We start from the raw sequence: 25,830 nt of genomic DNA, 5'->3' as shown, positions 1-25,830 counted from the left end.
GATAGGTCTTCCACCCCAAAAAATGTATTTTAGGTGTTGGATTTTCACCAAGTTGCTTTCTTGAGGGCTTCATATCTTTTACTCTTTGTATTTCGTATCTTTTAACTTTATGTTGTCTTCTTACCATCAGCCTCTGCTGCATGAGCATAGTTACTGCAAACTACTGTCTCGTTCCCTATGAGGTAGCACCTTGTACGTCTGTGAATAGTAGCACTGTATTAACAGAGAAACACAGCCCTAGTTGTCACACTTTTAAAAAAGCAAATAAATACCCCTTTTTGTCTACTATTTATTGTGAATTACATCTTTTATCAACAATGGTATTCACATTTTTATTATGCTGACTCCCTAGCTGCATGAGGTGCTCATTGCATCTCTTGGTTTTCCCCTAAAAGCTTTCACTGTGAAAGTTGCTTCATGCTCTTGCATCCTTGTGCTCTGGCTTGTTAGAGACTGTATGCCTTCACACTTCCATCTTTTCTCTTCTCTGTAGTAGAGCATGAAGTCTCTCTATGCACTTTCATATTTTCATTGTCCTCTTAAAATATTTGGAGACCTGGAAGAATTAAAATGAGAGGTGTTATTTCTTTGGAAGGTACTAAGAGTGTCTCATTTGTTCTGGAGGCAATATTATTGGTTGTTGAAACTGCTAATTCTGCCAGCTCTGGATGTCTGAGATAATTTCTCCTCTTACCATACTTCCCCTTGAGACTTTTCTAGTTCTTGTTATTTTTTTTCTTCTTCGGAAAAATTTGGACAAATCAGATGAAGTATTCTCTAGCTCTTACTCTGTGACCAAACTGAGAAGCCATCATGTTAAGTCTAAGGCTTTGCAACCTCATGCAAAAGTTTGAGAGCGGAGAGTGTTGAGGATAAACAAGGAAACTTCTGAAATGATATGTGTGGCATTTCCATTTAAAACATTGCCAATGTTTCTTTTAAAAGGAAAGAAAGAAAAAAAAAAAAGTGTGTGGGGGAGAAAGTAATGGAATTTCATTTTACAGTACTATACAAATCTTAACTTTGTCATTTTTGGTATCCCGTCTAGAATAGTATCCTCCTGTGTTAAGGACAGCTAACTGAAATCTGGAAGTTAACTAACTTGTTAAGATCTACAGGAAGTAATATTCTCATTTTGGATGATAATAGGGGTTCCTGACTTTGTGTTCTGCCCCAACAAGCAAAGCTATTGATCTACAAATCACTCTATTTCAACATACGGTGTATTGAACTATAGTGCGATGGTTGTCATACTCATTCTAGAAACACTCCTAACTCCGTCCTTGTCCCTTGTAAAATATAAAGTATTGCCTATAAAGTAAATGGAAACATTAGTAGGCAAATTAAAAAAAAAATTATAAAAAACAAATATAACAAAAAAAGATGCGTGGGATTTGAAGCTGGTCTCTCAAAATGAAACTGAAACATCTGGGCCCCCACATGACTAGAAATACCTAATGCTTCTCATGCCGGCTTTCTCACCTCTTTCTGATGCTGTTAGCAAAGTGAAAGAGATCTTTGGTAATGTATAGGAGCTGGGATACTGTATGTTTTGGGTGTCTTGGGATATGTGCGTGTGGAGTTACCCTAAAACAAAAATTAAGCTTACAGAGCAAAAAGCATATCAACTCCTTAGCATTTACTTTAGTTGAAAAGGAAGGAGTTGATAAATTTGATTTTGAATCAGTAAGTAGCTGACATAAGCAAAAAATGGACCAAAGTGAACACGGGATTCTGTGAAACTGCCACTTCAAAGATGCTTTCCATAAACCATTCTGTTGTAATTCTGTTTTTTCTGGGAACTGGAGTTAAATATTTTCAGTTTTAGGTAGCTGTTCTTGTTTTGTACTTGGGGACTGTTTGTATTTGGAGTGTAGAGCAAAAAAAAACCTGAAACATTTTTCTTATTAAAACACAGGCTGAAGAAAGTGAAAATTATGTAATTCCTGTACTCTGTGCCCCGCTTTCTGTATCTTTCTTTGGCCTCTAAAGTACTCCCGACACTGATCTTACTTGCCCTGTCTTGAAGAGAACGTTGACAGTAACAGGATGGCCTGAGCGTACTAAAACACCAGCTTAATTCAGAGATGGACAGAAATGCTACCCTGTGGAACTACCTTCACTAGCATCTTCAGTACTCTGGTTTTCTTTAGAAAACTGCAGTAATAAATGGAGGGGAAAGGAATGTGGGCAAAAGTCTGTCCTTGAGTTAAGGAAATGTAATGCTTTTTAATGTGAAAGGGGAAATAATCTCAGGACATTCCTCTCCCCCTAGCCTACAGACACTGCATAGACCATCGTCTAGTATGGTATTCAGAAAATCAGTGTAGATCCAAAAAATACAGACACAATTATTACGATAAAATTAAATTTTTAATTTTAATGGTACTAAAATTGTTACAGTGCAAGGGTTTTCTTGATCTTTCTTTGGGGTGTGGAGTTTTTGGTTTTGTAAGGATTTGATTTTGTTTTTTACATCTGGTGCAGCATTTTTCGTCATTCTAAGTGCAGTTTTGTTCACATTTCTTATTTTAGTAGTGGTGTTCGCTTAGTTTTGCATTGTGATCGTATTTTGTCAATTTTCTTTTATGATGGGCTGAATAGAATAAAAGCATTTATGAATACTCTAAAATGTGTTACTGCTAAATGTCAAACCAAAACTGACTATGGGCCTTTTTTATCTTTATCCTTTTTTTGAGAATAAAGACCAGTTTCTTCATGATGAAGTTTCATCTTCAGTGTCACAACTTGCAACAAAGGTAAATACCTGTTCTTTGGAAGTGTAACATTTTATAATATATATATTTCAGTCAATGTATGTTAGGAAGTTACCTGTTTTTCATGTACAGCCTGATTAAGGAGGATATTTATGTACTTCACTGATGATTTTATAATTACGTATGATCCTTGGTCATGGGGTTCTCATTGAAGTAATATTAGCACGCAGTATTAGTTAGAAAGCTGCCTTATTTCCTTTCATTAATGGGGAGGGGAAGGTATCTTAATTTTTTTTTTCTTCCACATGATAGATATTAAAACACAATGAAAATAAGAAGCTACAGGAATAACTGAAGTGAAGTCTAAGGAAGCACTAAATTCTAGCTATAACCGGCAATGAAAAGGAGAAGGGATTTGGGTTATTTATTCCATTATATGTAGCTCAGCTGGCTCTCTGACCACAAGAGGTTAAGGACTTTATATTGCATCTCTTTCAGAAAAGAAAAGTAGGCATACAAATTACATTTTTTTACCTTGATACATGTCCAAGAATCTTTTTTAAAGTTCTTAAAATACATTAGTAGAAGATGAAAGAACTGGAAGTTGTTACGATATGCTAGAGCTTGTTTTTAAATTCCATAGGTATAGAAAAAAGCATTTAAAAATAGGTTCATTAGTGTAATAGGATACTTTACATTAATATGTATAAACTGAACATCTGTCTCTGATACTTCTTTTTGTTCTACTTGAGATGCAGCATGATTTTCACTGAAAATAGAAGTCAGATTGTACTATACCTTTTTCTGCTTTTTAGAAGAAATATATTATTTTTTATGAAAACATAAATTGTTTATTTTATGCCAGATGATGAATGTTAGGAAAAGAATCTTAAAATTAATCTATTTTATATTGAAACTTTTTTGCCCCTTACTTAGTAATTCAGGAAGGCTTGCTAAGTGTGTGTTTTGACTTTAAAAAAAAAAAAAAAACACCGCCCAAAACCAAAAAAACCCCACCCAAACCAAGCCAAACACGTCATGAGGCAAACCACTGAGCTGCAGTAGTTTTGTGTTTTAAAGTAAAACCCTCTTGTCTTAATGTATTCACAAAAAAGCACCTTATCCTCATCTTCTCTTTCTGTATTGTTTCTGAAAGCACTTTTGTATTTTATTTGGTTGTTCTGTTGTCTTAGAAGCTGTCAGTACAGTGGTATTCCAGAAGTTCCAAAATCTTTAGTATGTTAATAAAAGGCTGATGAATTATATGTGTGGCCTTTTCTGTATGCACATGTCATGAATAAAACAGCCTCCATGTTGAAGCAGTATGGTGAAGAACAACAAAGTTCTTGAAGAAAAGGGCAGTGGATGAAGGGTATGTCTGCCCTTTAGGGATGCAGCCTTCCTGGTCTCTTAAAGCCTGAGTTTTAAGACACTCCTGATGCCCATTTGCAGAGGAAAGCCTTTGACCTAGGTTTGGAGGTGCAAAAGTGGGAGCTAGCCCTAATGGCTGGAGATGGAGATTGGAAAATGGTCTTAATTTCTGCTCATGCAGGAAGCTGCCCACTTAGCAGTGAGGACAGGCTAACTGCAGTGCTGAATTGCTCTGGTTCCCTCTTCATAGCTCTCCTGAAAGGCAGGTATAGCTAGTTAAAAAGCCTCGTGACATCTCAAAGTGAGGAACTGTGAACCCTCTAGTGGCGCTCTGCGAAATGCAGAAATCTGGAACCCGTGTTCAAACCATGCCTGGCGCTTCAGCCTCTGCAAAGCTTATCTTGGGGCTCTCACCTACCTCCTGAGCTTCTGAGTTAAAAGTACAGCAGAGATTTCATCTACAGTTGTTATTAGGCCAGCTTTTGAAAAGAGACAGAGTTTTGAGAAACAAAATAAATCATTTTAATAACAAAATTGGAGATGTGAATAGAGTAACTGTTAGTCTGCACACCAGCAGTTGATTGCGTCGAGAAATTCCTCCCCCTCCCCCCCCCCCGCAATGCTTTCCTATCTGGAAGACAAATTTGGAGGGGGGGTGTTTTTTCACTTTCTGTTGTTTGAGTTCTTGCATGTTATGAATAGGTTTCCTGTAATGTGGGAACAGCACTGCTTTAATTAAAGCTGATTGGCATTTTTTTATTATAAAACACTTAGTTGTAACTTTATTGAACTCTAAGGTACTTATATGGAAAATTCCATCTCTAGCTTTTTATTTTAGGTTCTTTTTTTTCAGAGGGAGGAGGGAGGGAAGTTGTAGAACAAACAATTGTTTCTTCTCAGTCAAGGTCGAGAGGAAAATCTGTTCTTTTTGTTTACGTTTATAAAAAATTTCTGCAAGTGTTTTGTGGAGTGTCTCTACTTTGCTGGAGGGTTTTGATTCACCAGTTGTCAATCCTCTGCGAAAATACTTGTGAAGGTCTGCTAAAACTTGACCAAAATATAAATTTCTGGAAATCTCATTTGATACCTGCTGAGTAGTGACTTTTTAGGGATTAGCTGCTTAACTACACAATGGCATTGAACATGGTGATTCTTACTGCAGGTATATAGCGAGAATCCCCTGTAATTGCTCTTTTTGGTTGCTACGACTCTTGTCATGGGGCTTCTTGTAGCCCGCAGGGAGTGACTTCTGTGCTCCAGAGCCCTGCTGGCCAGGCAGTTGGGAAGTAGAAAAGTCTAACTGGAATATATTGAAAGTACTGGTACCCACTTATAAAGCAGTACCATTTTAGAGTCAGAGTAATATTCGAACATACTTGAATCTCTTGCTTTGAAATGTAGACTGTTTGTCTTGTACCTCTAACATAGTGTCTCAAGTCCTTGCTATTATTCTTTGACTTGATTGAATTGTGGACTTCTTTTTTTCCTCCCATAATAAGGTGTTCATGTACATTAATCACATCCATCTGATGGATGGATTTGACTGTTTTCAGTTAAATTTACACATAGTCTTCCTCTTTAGTATATGTTCATCTCTATCGACGTACTTTCTTTTTGCAATGTACTTTTTGAATTTGCTTTTAGGACTGATCTACTACTTTTAGTTTATACCCATCTGTTAGTATTCCTGGTTTGTTGCCTTTTAGCCTAATTTTTCATGAACCTTCTTGCCCTCTATTAGAGCTCTGATGATCAACTATGTGCCTTTGTCAGGAAAATTAACTGAAAAGTCGTCTTAGTGATGCTTTATTGTTTCCCAGTAGACTCTTTTATTGTTCATTTATTACTCATTGCCTGTTTACCTAGCATGGGAAGCTGAGAGTCATGTAAATCATCAGAATTTGTTGGTGTGGTGAAACATGGTCTACCTAAAGTCATTTTTTTGTAATAATACCTCTCAATTTTGTAGGAGACTTCCAATTTGAGAGGAGCTGTCCCTTTCTGGGGCACTTTATCAAGTTAACTGTCAGTAGACATTTGTTCCCTGTTTTAGCTAAAGAAAGAAAAATTGTAGTCAGCATATGCAATTTCTATACAGTTCATTCACTGGAGTCAATATAGGTAAGAGCAGAAAACCCTTATTCTAAGGATTGAGTTTACAGAGTGAAGCTTAGGGGGTGAGTTTGGGGAAGCCATACTGTATGTACAAAGCTGTATGTATGGAAGAAAGTGGATAGATGGCTGCAACTTTCAGAGGGTGCTTGAGCTGATGGAGTAGTTGCTGCTACAAAAAAGGTGCTGTTGCCCCTAACTTACACATTATTTGGTGACTGTCTGACTTTGACATCTTTTAATGAGCTGATTCTTGTTGCTAACCTAAAAGCATGCAAAAAATGAGTGAGTTAGATTTCTCCTGGCTTAGTGAGTTGAATTGGTTTTCCACGGTGTCACACAGGTATAAAACCATAGCGAAAGGAAGGCAGTATAAATGTGAGCAGGCAATGGACTTTTCAGCAGCACCCTTTTCAGCAGCAGTGTCTGATAAACCAGATCTGCCACCTTGTGAGACTTCTCTCTGGGAATCTGTCTGACAGATGGGCACCAATACTGAAGCATTGGCAAAGCAGAGGGGAGTGAGGGGGAGAAACAGCAGACAGTTTGACTAGGGATACAGACTGCATCCTTTACATGGTGTTCTAGAAGTGACTACTTGTACTCGCAGTTTCAGAAGACCTGCTAATTAAATGGCAGCTTTTTCGTGGTGGATAAAGAGTACTTCATAAGCTGGAATTTCCTCTGCTGAAGGGGAAGAATCTGTGCTCTGGGCTTGAGCTCTTTAGTTGCCTGTTGGGACAGACAATGATGATGGTTTTTCAGTAGTCTGCCAGTTGATGGATTAATATGTATGTGTAATTTCACTTCTACTGATCCTTTTAGGTGATTGTACAGGGCATTGTGCTGCACAGATTTTCACATCTAAAATGGAAGATACGGGAGAAACTTTATTAGTGGCTGTTCTGATAAGCATACTCCATGCTCCCATAGTCAGACTGGTATGAGACCAGTCTGTAATCTTACTTCACAGAATACTGAAATGGCATCTTGAAAAGTTTCTGCTTTGTTTCTCATTGGTATTTTTGAAAAATAGTAGACTGCCACATCGGACCTATTCCTCTAAAGGTTTTGACTTTCTAACATCTGATGTTACGATTCTAGTCCTTCTTAATAGTGCTCTCTTCTTCTTAGCAGTTCCTTATGGGCATTTAACTTGATTTTCTTTTTTTTTTTTTTTAACCTGGAGTTTTGACTGTACACCTGGTTCTATTCTAGTGTATCAATCAGCTTTGATTTTCAAAGATCACCTCCTCCAAGCTCAAGAATAGCCCATCCCATCAAGCAGAGCAAGAAGCAAAAGTGGCGGGAGGCCTGTCTAGATGAACAAGATGTTCCTGAAAAACCTCAAACATAAAAAGGAAGCATACAGGAGGTGGAAGCAGGGTTAAGTGACCTGGGGGGAATATAGAAACACTCTCTGAGCATGCAGGGATGGGGTTAGGAAAGACAAAGCCCACCTAGAGTTAAATCTGGTGAGGAAAAGGAAGAGCAACAAGGAAGGTTTCTGCATGTACGCCAGCAGCAGGGAGGGTGTAAAGAAGGTGGTGTTTGACTCTTCTTGGTGGTGCTCAGTGAATAGGCAAGAGGCAATGGGCTCAAATTGAAATAGAAGAGATACCATTTAAACATAAGGAAAGATGTTTTCACCATGAGAGTGGTTAAGCTCTGGAACAGGTTGCCCAGAGAGATTGTGGATTCTCCAGCTGTGGAAATATTCAAAACCCGGCTGTACATGATCCCTGGCAATCTGCTCAAGCTGACCCTGCTTTGAGCAGTGTGGTTGGACTAGATGGTCTCCAGAGGTCCCTTCCAGCTGTAAAGGCTGTGTGATTCTGTGAACTTTGGATGTTGAATTATTTCTTTTTCCACTGACACATGGAAAAATACTTTAGAGGTTTGAGAATACAAGCTAGTCAGTTATGTATATAAACTTTTTTGAAAATTTTGAAAAGGAGTGGTACTTTCGAGTTTTGTGTAGACAGTTACATCATAAAAATGAAATACAGAACTTCTGCATGTGGATGGATGCTTTATGACCATATCAATACTGTAATTTCATACTTTGCATAACTTTAATCTTTTTACATAAAATAAGTCTCCGATGTGGTGAGGAGTCAGCTTACCAAAGTGTCATCTCTTCTTTACTTATTGACCTTCCTTTGACATCCATTGCAAGAAAGCTAATTGTTCTGGGATCTGGGTCTTTCTCCACGTGCTCTGTTAGAATGTAAGAAATTCCCAGCTGATTCAGAGACTGGCCCATCTAGTCTGGCAGTCTGTCTTTGACTGCGGCAACGGAGATGCTGTTCAGGGAGAGCATAGCTTGGCCAGTTTCTAGGGCCTCTTCCCTAACATCAGGAATCATTGTTTTGAGATATTAGAGGATGCATCCCTCTAAATAGAGGGTATCCATTTGTACACCTGCTGTCTGAATTTGTCTAATCCTTCTTGTGATGATTCCCAGCATTTTTTGGCTTTGCAGCTGCTGCATGTCAAACTGATGATTTCAGAGAATGGTAACTTCAGGATCTCTTTCCTGAGCTGTACCTACCAGCAGATACAGTTGTAACTCTTTCAGCTGCATTGGTGGTGACGCTGCATATGTAGGTGGTGCTTCTCTGTAAGTTAAAAATCTTTAAAGAACATTGGAAAAAAATACAGAAAGGGAGCAGGCTGTTTTGAGGGATTTTTTTAGTATGTGACAGAGTTACATGACAGCCATAATCAAAAAGAAAGATTGTTGTCTTAACAAACAGTTCAGTAGTTCGAAAAAAAGCTTCTGGAAGGGGAAAATAAGTATTTGACCTCTTCCTTTGCTAAGATTTATATTCTTAAGTATGGTACCACTGAGAAGACTATCAAGAGTGAGCTGTTTGCTCCTTTTCAGTTGAGTGAAAAGGTGCTTCAGAGGATCAGCACCAGTGCAGGAAAGTGTAGAAGAGGAGGCTTAAGCGATAGGCAGAGGTTCTGGTTTTACTTTTGCACTTCTGGGGTTTCTTTCAGCCTAATCCATTTAATATCCACTAAACTTTGTGCAATGATGAGTTTTATCGCATATTAGCAAAATACGGTCTACATGGACATTGATGCTGTTATGTAGGTTATCCTGGCAGTGTTTCCTCTGGAAACCCCAAATAAATAAGTGGTGGAAGTATGTCTTGCAGGTTTAGTGTATATTTCCCCTAAGGGCTAGTTGAGAGAAGAATAATTCAGTTAGAATCTGCTACATGGTTATTAGCCTTGTATGTATCTACCAAATGCCATGGATCCATTGTGGGTACTTGTTTATGAAAAATATTGAAGGAATGGTACAATGTGTACATAGGTACTGATTTACATACAGGTAGAAAGAGTGCAGAGTTTGTAAATTTTTATCTGGAGACCTGCATGCGCTATCTGCTTGACACTGAATAGAACTTTTCTAATAATTGTTCTTAAAGATATCTGTAAATCAGAATTGGGCTTAATGAAATTAAATTTAAAAATAGCCAAAGTTAAAAATATGGACAGCCTGTGGCTAGATATTAACAAGATTTTATTATGAAATTGTTTTTTTTGGTTTTGGTTTTGTTTTTTGGCTGGAGGATTGCTTGGATATCCAAAACAATGCAGCAAAGGTTGGAGTTCTATCGGTGAAGTATGTGTGATGTTCTAGATTAAAAGAAAGTGTATGTGTAGGTATATCCTTTTTTACCTGAACGTAAGTGCATGTATAAATGCTTATCTCCATATAGTCGTTTGTCAATGCTGTTCTTTAAAGGCATATATAATTTAAGTTAAGCTAGTTGTCTGTCTGTGTATTAAATTGATATCTGAAAACCAATAACAAGGTGGGTGGTTGTTGGTTTTTTTGGTGTTTTTTTTTTTTTTTTTAACCTGCAGATTTATTATGTGGCAATGGCTTGTTGAAACATCATTAGTGAAGAAAGACAAGCTTATATATAAATTAGATCCCTGAGGTATATTTGTGTCTTTTTCTAGTTTAAAGGCCTAAAGGATTAAGGCAGTAAGAGTAGTTATGAGCTGCTTTTAATTGTGGGTTTGCCTATGGTAGCAAGGGTTCCTTCCCGAAAAGGCCTGAAATAGTAGTTTAAGTAAGATAACAGAAGATGAAGGATTTTTTTAACATACAAAAAGCTAAGTTTTTTACAGAGTTTCTCTTCATGCCCCCCCCCCCCCCCCCCCCCATCCAATAGACTACTTCCTTCAGCAGCTATCTTCTTGGAGTTTCATCGGTTTTTTGGAAGTTTGTTGTGGATTAACTACTTAATTAACTACTTGGCAGTGAGAGGAAGCCAAATCAAAGTAACAAATCCTCATGTTGAACTTGTTACAAAATTTAACTGAACAACAGAAACAGGATTAGGCCTTTATAGCTGAAAAGTGATGTTTTAGACCATTATTTACACCGCAGGAGCATTAAATGTTGAGTACTGCTTGGAGAGGCTGATAGTTGAAACACAAGGATTTTGTATAGCGAGGTATCTGTTTGAAGGTATCATCTGCAGCTTGTCTGGTTTTGTTTTATTGTTATTGACAGCACCAGTCTTCTATGAGAGTGAGTCTGCCACAGGGATGCAAAGTTGAAGTTAGCTGTCTACATATTTTTAACATAATTAAAAATAGAAAACGTATGTTTAAATTAAACATGAGGGCTTGCTTATTATAATCTCACTTTATTCTTATAGTGGGGAAAAAAAAAATATATAGAAGCTGTTGCTTTTCTTGTGAAGCCATGAGGAATGCTGTGGTTTGTGGTAAGATTAGGAGTGGGTTTAGGAAGAGGTGAGCGGAGCAGTTGCGGAGGCCTGGGTTGTGGGAAACCTGGCTCTCGTGTACCTATGTGTCCATATCCCATGAACGAGAGCTGGAAATTGCTCTGGGCTTGCTCAGCCTTCCCTCTTCAGAGTTCTCCAGAGCTTTTCCCAAAGCTGGATCCATGTCTGTACCTAACCAAAGTGAAACTGAGTCTAGGTGAGACCTTCCTTCTGATCCTGAAATGGACCTGCTGTGTCTCCTGAGTGGGAGTAGCTGGGGCGGTTCAGATGTGAGTAGGGAAGGTGAGTGAGAAGTGAAGGTGTAGGACGTAGTGAAACGGGAGAACAAGAGATGGAAATACTCCGTGACTAACGTGTGGTAAGGGCGCTGTTTTACTCCTGTAAATGCTAGTGATTGTGGGTTTCTGAAAGGTGAGGAGGTGGTAGTACCAGTGTTTTCCTATCTGGTGCTTGTGCTCAATTCATAGGTGATGTTTCACGTGTTTTAAGGCCTATGTGGACGTACCAGTTATAAACTGTAATCAATTAAAGCCTAAATGTCAAATTGATACTAATTTGCACCAATGAGTTCTGCAAAAAGGATGAAGCATAATAATAGGTGATGAATTAGCCTTTGCTGATGTTGACAACTATAATTTTGTTTTGATTGTTTGTTATACTTCATAATGTATTGTTGTATTTTTTTAATGTAATCAAGTAACACTGATAGACTGTCACTCTGCCATTCTTATTAGGCCCCATGAGAACAGCAACTTCCCTATTCTCTGCTCGGCACGCATGCGTGCATTTCTGTTAGAGTCCCCAAGCATGCTATCAAAATAAAAATAACCAATACCTATTTTTTTCGCTTTGGGGGAGAGGGAATCATACCTTTAATAATGTTGAAAAAATAATTTATGCTACATGTTTAATGGTCACAGTAAATTTAGAAAGCACACTGTAGTCCACCAGTGCCACATGTTACATTTCACTGGTGAGCCAATGCTCTTACCCTTTTTGCTTGCAGGGCCACAAGAAGTGAGTTTTGGTGAGTTAAAAATAGGAACAATGAGTGCAAAGCAGGTTAAACCTTAAGAGTTTGGTAATTCAGCTGGCTGTCCTGTCTGTTGTGGCCCTTTCTAGCAACGACTGTTCATTTCATTTCTGTCTATTGAAGCCCCTTAGATTGTTTCCTAAGCTGCCTAGATTCCCTTCTTACTGTGATATACTAAAATGGAGCCAGCAGCTCCTGCCTGCAGAAGAGCATCCAGGAGCCCAGCTGTACTCACTGACATCACTTGCCAGCCTCCGCAAACCGGCAAGGTTTTGTACTCTTTGCTCAGCGGGAAAGAGCTCTAGCTGCAGTAACCCAACCTGCTCCTTTTCAAAACGTGGCTGTCCGCTGCAAGCTGTACAGAGCCGCTGCGTGCCCAGCTGCACAGCACGCGAGAGGTAGGGCTGTTGCTGCCTGTCAGCCGCCCAGAGTCAGCACTGGCAGCCATACTCAGTGCTTGTAAGTCTGTAATTCACATTTATGAGGATGTTTACTTCTCTGTATAGGTTCAAGGTGCAAGTTTCCGGGGTTGGAAGGAAGTGACGTCTATGTTCAATAAAGATGATGAACAGCAATTGCTAGCAGGATGCAAGTCTCCAAAATCCAAAGGGTGAGTAAAACCAATTGGTCTATCTGCTATTAAAATACACAAACTGGAACAGAAAATAGCTGTGCAAAGTGGTGAAGGTAGACACTGAGAAGCAGTGGTGTTCAACTCATGGAAGTTAAATCACAGAGAAAGGTTTATGTGCATTTCAAAATTATGTATATGTTAAGCTTACAATGAATTAAGGCATGCTGTATTAGGAAAGGATATTGTTGATAACCTTTTTAGGTCTGTCAGGAAGAAAAGAGAATTTAGCTGCATAAGAATAATTTTTTACTGTAGAAAAGGAGTAAAGGTTTCTGAGTAAAAGGGTCATTCCCACCCTCCCCCTTTCCTCTTAAGGATTAATTATGCTTTAGTTTACAAATTCCTTTTTTTACATGCTTTACTTTCTCTTTTGAAATCTTGTCTACACCCAAAAAGGTTAAGTGGAGTAGCTATATACCAGAAGCTACAAATCTTCCCTGTTGGAGCTGAGGTGTTTACTTGGAACAGTTCTGCTGCCGGTACGGTTAGAGCTGTTTTCTGAACAGAACAGACCTCTTCCCAGGACAAACTATTTCGCTCTTACAAGTATATGTAGGCTTTACCTACATGTGCTACCTAACTACCTTGGTTACAAACAGGAAGAAATGTGCCACCTATCAGTATAGCTGTTCCAGCCAAATATTAGCTTTGATAAAACTTGCTATAGTATGTTTTGTTTCCAGTTTACTTTGAAATATATGTATTTCAGTATGCAAGTGTATATATTTGCATGTATGGGGGAAGGTGTGTGTGTGTACATATATATTTAGAATATAAATACATATATTTCCATTTCCATTTGAGCGTGTTCAATAAAACTTCCCAAAAGTTCCCAGCTACTGTGCCTGTACAATTTTATGGGTGTTATTAAGATGCTAGGTTGCTTCAAGGATCCTTTGCAATTGATGCTGAATATAAGAATCAAGTAACCCAGTGAAGAGAGCGAAGTATGAAAACTGAGTTACCACAAATGTGGAAAGCTATTTTAGCATTACTATGAAAACTGCCTGTATTTTAAGCTTAGGGGTATTCTCCTATAACTGTATGCCACGATTTTTACTTTACTTTACTTTTAAAGAAAACCCCAACTTTTCAAGTGCAGTATTCATGAAATATAAGAATAGCGTTCGGAGTCTGTGACTGGCTTTAGCAAGATGAAAATTCTGAAAAATCTAATCATAAATTCAAAATTCAGTAAGGGAAAAGTAATTTTAAAGGTATTGGTTCAGTTGCTTCTATTTAAATATGGTAATGTCAAGCTTTCATTAATGGAAAAAAGCTCTTTTAATAGAAATACTAAAAAAATTTCAGCGGTGGTTTTATTTGGCTAAGGAATTTGTATGCTACTAGCACATAATGTTTTCAATTTGCGATTTAGCTCATTGAACCTTGAAGGTTGTGTCTTTCACCACTGGTATGCAGCCTTTCCTTGTGGTCCATTATTTGATTACATATATAACCCTGCATATAAACTTATGCATAAACATTTGACATGGTGTATTTTAAACACTCCACACTGCAAATATGAAATAATTCAGATTGAAAGTTCTTAATAGGATAAGAAATGTAATAATACAAGTAGCCTTTCAAAAAGCCTCGGGTAAAAAACTGGCTGGATGACCGAGCCCAGAGAATTGTGGTGAACGGAGTGAAATCCAGCTGGCGGCCGGTCACGAGCGGTGTTCCCCTGGGCTCAGTTTTGGGGCCGGTCCTGTTCAATATCTTTATCAATGATCTGGACGAGGGGATCGAGTGCTCCCTCAGTAAGTTTGCAGACGACACCAAGTTGGGCGGGAGTGTTGATCTGCTGCAGGGTAGGAAGGCTCTGCAGAGGGACCTGGACAGGCTGGATCGATGGGCCGAGGCCAACTGTATGAGGTTCAACAAGGCCAAGTGCCGGGTCCTGCACTTGGGCCACAACAACCCCAGGCAACGCTACAGGCTTGGGGAAGAGTGGCTGGAAAGCTGCCCAGAGGAAAAGGACCTGGGGGTGCTGGTTGACAGCCGGCTGAACATGAGCCGGCAGTGTGCCCAGGTGGCCAAGAAGGCCAATGGCATCCTGGCCTGTATCAGGAATAGTGTGGCCAGCAGGAGTAGGGAGGTGATCGTGCCCCTGTACTCGGCACTGGTGAGGCTGCACCTCGAACACTGTGTTCAGTTTTGGGCCCCTCACTACAAGAAGGACATGGAGGTGCTGGAGCGTGTCCAGAGAAGGGCAACGAAGCTGGTGAAGGGCCTGGAGCACAAGCCTTATGAGGAGCGGCTGAGGGAACTGGGGTTGTTTAGCCTGGAGAAGAGGAGGCTGAGGGGAGACCTCATTGCGCTCTACAACTACCTGAAAGGAGGTTGTAACGAAGTGGGTGTTGGTCTCTTCTCCCAAGTAACTAGCGATAGGACGAGAGGAAATGGCCTCAAGTTGCGCCAAGGGAGGTTTAGATTGGATATTAGGAAAAATTTCTTCATGGAAAGGATTGTGAAGCCTTGGAACAGGCTCCCAGGGAAGTGGTTGAGTCACCATCCCTGGAAGTATTTAAGACATGTAGATGAGGCGCTTAGGGACATGGTGTAGTGGGCATGGTGGTGTTGGGTTGATGGTTGGACTTGATGATCTTAGAGGTCTTTTCCAACCTTAATGATTCTATGATTCTATGAAATGTCTCTTTGAGAGAGAAATTACAACAAAGGTTGTGTTTTCTTGGTTTTGGGAGGGGAATTTTGCGATTTCTTACCAGAAATACAAAGCAACTGTTTTCAAAATATTGTGCAGATCTTTATGAAAAAAATGCAGGTATCTTTAAAGTCCGGATACTGTGAACATCAACTATTTTAGGGATAAGGTTTAATTGGCAAGGTGATAACAGCTATATGAAACTGAGAAACATAGTGAGTGATTGTTAAAGCTGGTGGTAGTCAAAACATTTTCATATTCCTTCTGCTATCCTACCTCTGGGTTTGTTTTTTGTTTTTTTTTTTTTTTTTCTGTGGTTAAAGTCCTAAATTTTTCTAATGCATGCTAAAATACTTCATACATTTCCAAAGGCCGTTCTGTGTAATTCATGGCGGGGCGGGAAGAGGAGGAGTGTAAGTTCTTTTATAATAGGAAATAGCCATACTCAGTCCAGTTCTGATTTATCACTGCAAGATTCTATTGTGTTTAGGCTTACATGTATACGAGGGTGTTTTTCCTGAAGTTGACAGTAATGGATGAGCTGTCATAGGCTGACAACTGATTAGCATTCCTTACTATAAAACATCATAAATTAATTGAATGTTTATTAATAACTGTTACATGCATTGTTAATGAAGAAATTAATCACCTCATCATTGTTATTTTCTAGAACAAACCTAAAGTTGAAGGAAGAGATCAAGTCTGAAAAGAAGCCAGGTTTTTGGGACAGTTTGGTGATAAAGCAGAATGTCCCATCTAGGAAACCAGATGAGATTGAGGGATGGGAACCACCCCAGATTACCGCTGCTGACCCTACCAGTGATGCAGCGACTACTTTAAGTGACTATACAGCCTGGTCAGGCTGGGAAGATGAAACCAAAGGCTCCACAAAATACACAAACCTGGCCAGCTCAGGAAACAGTTCCAGGTGGAGTATCAAATCAGCTGGAAAGCTGGTTAGTATTAGACGTCAAAGCAAAGGTAACCTTACTGACAACTGGGAAGAACTAGAATGATACTGGTAATGTGAAATACTTTATAGAGAAGAAGAGAAAGGTTCCATGATTTACTCGTATGTTTAAACCAAAATCAAATCTGCTCAATATTGCACCTTTATACAGTACTTTGTTTTATTCAGATTGTTACAAATTTTTGCTCACCTGATAGTAAATTTTCTTATTACATTGTTAAATAGCTATGTTTTCCACACTGAAAAAAAAGTAGAGAATCTATTTTGTGCCTATATTTCACATTCAGACTCTGCAGTATGTTGGATTGTTGGTTTTACCAAAAAAATGTAATTCCTTAGTGAATGTATACACTGGTTGTAAATTTGACTGCCTTATGTAGGAACTTCCACTAGCTTGAGGTCCTGGTTTTTTTTCTGGTATTTGAGGGCCACTCAAAATTTTAGTTTTGATGCTGTCCCTTTTTAACTAAGAATACCGATCTGTCGCTTGCAGGGAGAATGCTTATACTTACTAGACTGTTTTCCAAATCTTCAGCCTCAGCAAATGCTTCAGCTTGTGCACACAAGATGCTCAGCTGTCACAATGTGCTATATTGTGTATGAAATGGGAAAATACTATTCTAATGTAATTTCTTCCATCACAGGATCTTCACGAATAGTGAGGTCAAATGGGTCTTCCAGAGGTTTTTTTTTTTTTATATTGAATGTTGTTTGACAAAGCTAAGCTTCTCAGTTTTTAAGGTGCATGTTATGCCAAAACCAAACATGATTGAAAATTTGGAAAGCAGCAGTGAGTAGAGTATAAGAAGATCTCGTTATTCAGTATCTGTAGTCCTGAATCTAGGGATAAGTTGCTTCTTATGGAAGGGCATATGTTTTCATTTTTACAATAGCTGATCCTTGTTCTACAAACAACTTTTTTGTTTTGTACTGTGTTGTTCCTTCCCCCCTGTCCCATAAGCAGTGATTGAATTATACTCTGGCATTTCCAGGGTAACTGAGTAACTGAGCCATTGCAAGTATGTGCATGCACACAGCTTCTGAAGCATTTTTGTTACAAAGCTCCGTCTTATTAGCTACTGATATTTTAATTTTTTGGTAAAAGAAGGTGAAGCGTTAAACTTGAGATTTGAAATGTATATAAGAATACTAAAAGTGCCTCTTTTTAGCATATTGTCTCTCATTAGCAGTGCGGCTCATGTCAGATCCAAAGTTTGTTTCCGTTTTGTTTATATGACCTATATAAATACTGCTTTAATGTTCATGGAAAAAAAATCAAACCAAAAGTTTCATAAAAAATGAACAGTAGGCCTTTTCTCTCCTGATTGTTAAACTGGTATAACAGAACTGAAAACTTGTTGACTGCCTAGCGATACGGCCAGTACAGTTGGAAGATCAAGTTAGCATTTCAGAGAAAATCAGCATTTTTACAAGAAAGCATATATCTTTATATAATGGATGTCTGTAAACATATTTTTGCAAGAAGCTTATGCTGATGAAAAGGGATGCATGCAGTTTTCTTCTAAGCTTGTACCTTGTTTCTGTTACTGCCACATCACTCCTTTCTTAGCTCTCTCTTTCTCCTCTCTCTTCCAATTCACGTATCGTTTTCTGGCTTACAGTTCCTGCATAGCTATTTTCTGGAGATTCCTGTTGAGATGTGCCTGGAGGGAAACTGTAGCAAAATGTTTTTGGTTTTGTTTTTTTTTCCGGTACTAATAGGATGTTAAAAGACATTGTTCTTAAGTTTATATAAAAGAACATCAGTGTTCTGTGCTGCAGAATTGGATCTTGTAACTGGCAAATATATTTGTAAAATTGGCATTATATATTTTAAAAAATGCTAATAGAGGAGAAAGGGTTAGTGTTTATATTGCATCATTTAGTCTGTAAGTAAACTCTGTATTTGCCCTTTGGCAAGTACGTATGCTGAGGTTAATTATAGGAAAGAATTAGTATTCTTGGGTAAAGTATGCTGCATTTTATAGTTTATGGAATACCCTCTAAGGCATGAGATAGTATTTAGTTTGGTTGTTGGTGCTGCCCTAAAAGAACGGAAAAAGATCTGCTAGCAGCCCTCAATATTTTGCTCTCAAAGATGGGCTGAGAACTTTTAATTTCCCTCCTGAAGAAACTGTTTATACTGTGACCAGTAAAGGTTTTGCCTTGCACATTATACTGTCAAGTGCCTGTTTCTCACCTTGATGATGTGTTTGATGCACAGCTTAACTGCAACATTTTTCAATTTGTTTTTAAATGTATGAATAAAGAATATGCTCACAAACCTTAAGCCTATTATAAAACAAATTGCATCCGAGTGGGGAATTCAGATAAGTAAACTTACAGTTTAACTCCTAGTAATGAAAGTTTTGGTGTGCTTTTTAAGTGATATTTCCTCAGAAATAACCATTCTAAGGATGAACATTATTAAATTTAATATAATTTATTGTTAATGCTTTAATAATGTATTTGTCTTTTGAGAGCTCACTGGTGTGAGCTTTTCTTCTCTTTTGTTCATAAACTTGTCTGAATTTTCAGAATGGGGTCCTCTTTTCTTTCACCTTCTTTAGATGCTTAACTACATTATACATTTATGGGCTTAAGCTATACACAGCTCCATATGTGGAATAAGTGTAGAATATGTCCCTTAATATTTGTTTTGAAATTGCATTTCAATCTATGTGAAATGGTTTAGAAGAAGGTAGCATTAAGATTGTATGATAAGATTGCACAAAATAAAATATAGTTTATATTGCTTTCTCATAGCCAATCTGCATGATTGTTGGCGTGGTTTTAACGGGAATTAAAAGCTTCATGTGGCTGTAACTAGTCACTTAACTCTAAGCAAAATTCTTTCTGAGTATTTTTATTTATTAGCAAAAATAAAAGTAGTATTTTCCATATGAATAAAGATTTAGTTTGAACTGAAATGCCTTATTCTTTGATTTTTTTTTTTTTTTTTGTCGCATTTTATTTGTCATGTTAACTTGTTTCCACCTGCGCGGACGTTACTTGCATCATTGTAGAATACGGCCAAGGAAGTAATAGCTTGTTTGTCCAAACTCAGTGAATCATGCCTTCTCAGAAGCTGCAGCATCCTAGATTTAAAGCATCACCCAGTGCTTTCATAGTGGGAAGAACTCATTGGTTTTGACAAACTGCAAATATTTTGTTTTACTGGTGTTTATTGGTTTAAACTTTTTTTTTTTTAAATTTATTGGCTGTTATGAAAGCTTGGGCAGAGCAGCATTCTTTCCCTAAAGATTTCAGCAGCTGCATGTAAACTGGACCTGGAATGCTTTTGCATACACTGGCCCCATAACGAGGTGAGACCTGCACGTCCTTGAGTGTGACAAAAGTGAGATGCAGCCGCTGTACCATACAAGACAGGGAATCAGACAGGTAGGCAAAGAATCCAGTTTAGAAATTGAGAGAGTTGCATTTATTTTAAGTGCAACCAGCATAATAGCAGAAAAAAATGCTTCTTCTAAAGTTACATAGTAGTAAAGAGTATGACAACAATCAGAAAATAGGGATATAAATAATAGAAAATACTATTAAATATAATAGTAAACGAAGTATAAGAAGATGTTTTTTCATGTGGTATTTACCAACTCTTATCACTGGTACTGAATAAAGAAATGCCTGCTCTGTATTTGGGAAGAAAATTTTCCTATTCTGTGCCTAGTATTTAGAGAGAGTAGTTGCAAGAAAGCAACTATATTCTTTTCAAGTCCATAATAATCAGGTAAAAGCTTGGCTGGCACTTAAATTTTTATGCTCTTGAGACCCAAATAACACTAGTGAAAGCTTAATAATATGTTTTGAACTGTGAGTTTGCTATTGGAAAAGAAAAAGCATTACTCTCTGCAGAGAAAAATGCACAGCTGTATTTTGTAGGACTAGTTTGTCTGCTAATGAAAATAATCACGTGGTATTTTGCTTTCTAGTTGCTCTAATCCGTTGTACTGAGAAGACTAACTGAACAGTTGAGTTTAAATAATCTTTCAGAGAATTGGCTGGTTTAATTATTTGAGGTTGTATTGTAAAACAGCTCAGATTTGATACAGAACCATTCCCTTAAGTTAGCGATGTCTTCTGGCCTTTCTTACCTTGTACCTCTTTCCTTGAAACCCGCAAATGCTGTTGTCTTGAACATCTTGTTTGTCCAGGAGTCTTGCGATTCTCCACAAGATTACGCTTCTAAATGCTTCTGGTATTGGAGAGAGAGAAAATACTGTGGTGCATGTGTTTGTGCTGGAGAAGGAAGGGAGACTGATGTATCCAGAGTCCAAGTACTGTGCTTGGTATATTATTATTTTTTTGCTACTAAAGCTTTCTTATGTGCAAGATAATTAATAATAATTATTCTTTGCTTTGTTTTATTTTTGTACTTGTCCCCTATTAGCTTTTTTTGGGGTATATGCAAAGACATCCTCTCTGGTTACAGAAGGAATCTTTGCTGTTTCTCTCATGACGGATACCCACTTTTAGGCAGACTTGCCTTCAATTTAATGCCTGTAAACAGTTTATCTTTTGAACATTTGGACAGAAACTTGGCAACCAACATCTGACAGGACAAACAAAGGAAAACAAGTCAAGCATCATTTCCCATTAGGAAGTAAACTATTGTTTGATAGGATGGAGGACAAGATTCCCAGAAGTCATACTACAGATATAGTAATGCTGCACATAGGGTTATTTTGAGAATCAGAGACTTAATGAAATATATATTTGCTCTTTTTTTCGTTCTGTAAACTCACACGTCTCCTGAAGTGCATTAACCTGTCCGCATAGCGTAGCTGTCATGCTGCTGCCTGCCAGAGAGCAGGTGCGTATTGAACCAAATCGTTGTGGCCATGGTGGATGGCCTGTTGGCAGCTTAACCCACGGTGGAAGATCTGAGCTCCTGACCTGTGCGGTGAGAACTGGCTGCACTGGGAATGGAGGGAAGGTTTTCAAGACAAGTGAAGGAGCAGATGTTCTGGCATCAAGGAATGAAGCACAGTATAAAGAGAAGTAAGAAGTCCAGAACATCTGAGAATGTTCCTAGGGGCATTAGTATTAATATTTACTATTAGGCCAGGGGTTTAGTGTTAGAGAATCAGAACTAACACACAGCTAGTCCTCCTGCCTAGTGTTTTTTCTTGGTTATCCTGTTCAAGAACAGGATTTTTGGCTGTGATGAGCAATTGGAAAGAACGTCCCCTGTTTGCAGGTACAAAATTAAAGTTTTGGACGCCTTTAACATTGGTGCTCTGTAACTCACAGCAAGCACTTCTTCGCATCTATTCCATGCTACTATGCCTATAAATTAGACTTAATCGATCAAAAATGTAGAAGGTGAGTGCTAGTGGTAGAAGATTGTACCTTTAAACATAGGATTAGTAGAAGGCATATGGTCAGCTTGCAGCAAGAACTTAAGTGGTGGTGGGATTAAACTATTGAAGTTTTAGCTGAACTAAACAGCTCCATCCAGTATCCTGCTTCTTCAAATATTGTACTTTCAGCCTCCTCCCCTTCTCTGCTCTCTTACCAGATTCCTGACTCTTTTTCCATCCTTCTCTCTCTTCCCTGAGATCCCTGATGATTCCCCATTAGTGTCAGGATATTGTTTTTCCCCTCTTAGTGGATGAATTACATGCTAGAGGTTGATTTTTTTGTTTGTTTTATTGCCTCTAAGCCTGTGAATCTGGAAATTTATGAAGCATCACTTGGAACTTGCCCGTTTTGGAATGGCTGAGACCGCGGTTCGAGTGCTCTGCGCCTGGCTTCCCCCTCCTGCCCCAGGCACGCTGTTCCGGGCAATCAGAAGCTGCACAAAGGGTCCTTGCAGACTTACTGGTGGGGCCAGATCCTCAAACTAGGTGCGTGCAAGCCTCCTTGGCAGCAGCGCGTGAGGTGGGTGGCCTGGTGTCTCTTCCCATGGCTACGATGCACGTACCTGCAGTGGGTTGAAGGTGTCACACAGCCTTCATCGGGGCAGAGATCTGTTCACAGGCCTGTTGGGAGCTGCTGGCCTTTTGGGTTAGGGTGCTCTCCACCTCGCGTGTTAAAGCTGTTGCCTTTGATGTCAGGTGGCTGATGAGCAACACATCCTGGTTAGTGGTGGTCTCGCTTTTGCCCAGTGACTGCTTAAACACGGTGATGCTTCAGTGTAAGAGGAGGGGAAGGGTTGCAGGTGAAGGCACAGGATCAGGCCACGCACCACGCGGCTGAATAAGGAAAAATAGCAGAGTTACAGGCTGGGACATGCTCCTGCAGGAGCTGCTGCGTTATAGTCGAGCATATCTAGTTTTAGCATCTCTTGAAAATACTGCCCAAGTATTGCTTTTATAAATTAGCCAAGTTCTAAAGGGATACCATTGAGTTAAGACTGGGACTACAGGTTTACAGCTTTAACAGTCTCCAGTAGGAAAAATATATAAATATAAAATAACTAAATGCAACTGCTGTGTCTGAGAGAGTAACGGGGACTGAAAGATGGGGGAGAGATGCTCCCAAGCATGCAGAACTTTGTTCCATAATCTAAGCGTTGTGTGGGAATGACAACTGACTTCAGCAAATGAGTTGTTATTCCATTATTTTGTTATAAATACTATAGAAAAACAGCATTCAAGTGGAAAGAGCATATAAAAATTAAAAAAAAAATTTAAAAAAAAAAGGCTGTTTGTGTATGCCTTGAAAATTGCTAGAAAGGCTTTCAGCTGAAGGCGTGATGACTAAGTACCCATAAAGTGCAACAAATATAAAGCTGAACATGTTTTATTCATATTTGTAGAAGAATGTACACATAAACCTGTGGGAAATAAGCATTACCAGCATGTCTGAAAGGCAGTGGGACAGGTCTGTGTGTTGCACAGAGAACAGCCCATGGGAATCGAAAGAAAAGAAACCCAGCTTTAGTGGCACTTTCACCGCTGCCACGTTCATCCTACTGAACTTTGCAGGAGTTGGGAATTATGTTCCAGTGTCTTTTAAGGGGTTGGACCTGAGCCTTGCAGCTGAAAGCACAGAAGCAGTGCAAATGAATAGCATAATTAGCTAATACGTCAATATTCTGAACCGTAATTTAACAACTATTTTTAAACATCTGATATTGTTTGCTTTATTTAATGTTGATATCTTCGTATTGAATTGGCAACCTTAACTGGATATTAAGGGTCTAGCCTTACTGTGACACCCAACATACAGAAGGAAAAAGTTCCTCTTCATCAGGACCACTTATTAGGAAAACAGGAGGTCGGACTGTAGTCCCCTCTCCTAGCAACACGTGCTGGGGTAGGCACGCTTGGTTGTACGATGCCACACAGCTAGGCAGCAGCTGCCCGCATTTGACCGTGATGCTTTGACCCTTTCTTTTTCTTAGGTGAATACCTGAACATCTAGCCCCATGATTAAATATTGACTGAGGGCTAGAGAAAAGTAATTATTATATGGGAGTGGAGTAGGCTCAGCTGAAAAGACTGAGGAAGAATGGTTCCATGAAAATTATCCCTAGAAATAATAATTTCTCATTTTGGTTGGATCAGCAACTTGAAGTGGCTGGCTGACTCTGGAACTGCATCAATGCCTGCCACAGCACGGGGGAGAGGAGGGTGCATGTGACATGGGACACAACACAATCTCAAATGTAGCTTCTGGGACAGGGAGTCCCCAAAATTCATGTTCTAACTGTGAAGATTCAGGGTGAAATGGGACGTCTCATGGTCTTCAAAAGAGGTGAGCTCTCCTCAGCTTTTCAAAGTAAGAGTGCAGGTGACAAGCTCCCAGAAGACGATTCATACGCTTGACCTTGCTGGAGATGTGTCTCGCGCTCTCTCTGGTCAAAAGTTAAGCGCCTGAGGCCATTTTCAGTATGCTGCTTGACTTAGCGTCCCGTTTCTCTCTAGCCATTGCAGGCTCACTTCTTAGGCACTTTCCCCATGTCTGCTTCAGCTATGAAGTACTTGGTTTGTTAAATTTGGGTTATGCTGAAGCATCTATGATCAATTTTGTGAAGCTTGAAGGTTTTTGATTAAATCAGCTTCCGGTGCAATTGTCTGACTTCAAGTGATGAGGCTTAAGAAATACGTACACTCTGTCTCGCTCTCTTTCTATATGTACATATATATGACAAGACTTAGAGGTTGAAAGCAATAGCATAAATGCAAAATTAATAAATTTTTCCTCTTATTCACTGCCTCCTTTCCCTAGAAGTGTATGAATTACTTTCATGCTTATTATTGGCTCAAAAATAGACTCTCATACAAGACTATTTAGCTAATACAATTCTTTGCCAATGATGGAGCTGTAAATATGCTAATTTGTGCACCAGGCAAATCCAAAACGTTGTGCCACTATTCTCCATTCCACCCTCTCCTTTCTGCTAGCCTGTATTGCTTCTGCCTTCTAGACTACAAAATGCCACTAGTTTGTCAGTCTGTTCCTAGTGGATCTCTCTTTGAGCTAGGTTTTTTCTGGCATTTCAGCTTCTTCCTTTCCCAAAAGTGAGTTTATGCATTTCCTGGGGATGGGGAGCAGGGGAAAGGATTCTGCTCCTCTGCTTTTTCCAGGTAAGAACCTCAGTCCTGTCTGACATCCAAATAGAAAGGCTCACTCAGTGCTCTCTGAACAGGTCCATGCCTACTGTCTTTACAGTCAGTGTCTTTTCCCAGACACAGGAGAATAAAACTGTTGGGAGAGAATGTGATGCAACAGGTCTGGAGTTGCTCGGAGACGGGTTTTGGAGTTAAGCCCTTAAGAGCTTCCATTCTGTCTGCAGGAGGGATGGTTCCTTGCAGTCCCTGATCAGAGACCTTCAGTCAGCATGATGGGTGAGAAGCTCAGCACAGTATTAAACCACATGCTGACTTTAGAACCTTTACTTTAAAGCTCTCAAAGAAAGTGGGTAGCATCCATGTAGATATTTATAGGAAGTTTCATGAAGGGTAGCAAAACCGTAACCATGTTAAAGGAGTGATTAAGGGATGCCAGCCATTACAAACCACTGTCAAGGTTACCTCAGACACGTAGGGTCACATAAGACAGGAAAGCAGGTCTGTAACCATTACATTAGTTAAATAAGAAGAGCTGCTGGTTCCTTAACAAATCCAGTGGCTATAGCAGTGCTTGGGCTGGGAAAGAGGCTTGCAATGTTCTGAATGAACAGGAATAAGAGTGGATGTCATTGGCTCCACACCTGATCATTACCATAGCTACAGCAGACACCTTAATTGAAAGAAAGAAAAAACCCACAAAGCCTTGTATTGAAAAATCCACCTATCGGCAAATTCAATGGATAAGATTGGTATATCACTGAAATGTAAGTTAAAGCAAATAAAACTAATCTTCTGAGGAAATAAATATTCTCCTCTTCTTATGCAGCCTATTAACAGTCCAGCTATCCTATTAAAGTGCTAATATGACCAATTACTGAAAAGCAATGTCACTTGGACTGCTTGTATGCTTCTCATTCCATTACCAATCACTACAGAGAACAGGTTATAGAAAGATCTTACAAAATTCAAATTGTTCATCTCTATGCACAAGAGACTTCTAGGAA

General features: G+C 39.0%; 1 protein-coding gene across 2 annotated transcripts in view; it reads left to right on the top strand.

Annotated features, from left to right (window-relative positions):
* The window catches only part of TDRP (testis development related protein), a 29,105-nt gene extending 10,061 nt beyond the window's left edge, over positions 1 to 19,044 (top strand). The window contains exons 2-4 of one of the 2 annotated variants that reach the window (XM_075145174.1): positions 2,700 to 2,759; positions 12,521 to 12,624; positions 15,987 to 19,044. In XM_075145174.1, coding sequence (XP_075001275.1) covers positions 2,700 to 2,759; positions 12,521 to 12,624; positions 15,987 to 16,332 — 510 coding nt within the window. In that variant the 3' untranslated portion in view covers positions 16,333 to 19,044. The remainder of the gene's footprint in view (positions 1 to 2,699; positions 2,760 to 12,520; positions 12,625 to 15,986) is intronic. The other variant, XM_075145175.1, reaches the window with a different exon arrangement.
* The last annotated feature ends 6,786 nt before the right edge of the window (positions 19,045 to 25,830 follow it).

This window comes from Calonectris borealis, chromosome 3, assembly GCF_964195595.1.
Source record: "Calonectris borealis chromosome 3, bCalBor7.hap1.2, whole genome shotgun sequence".
Taxonomy (NCBI): Eukaryota; Metazoa; Chordata; class Aves; order Procellariiformes; family Procellariidae; genus Calonectris; species Calonectris borealis.
Note: the sequence above shows the minus strand (reverse complement) of the source record. Positions and strands in the feature narration are given on the sequence as shown.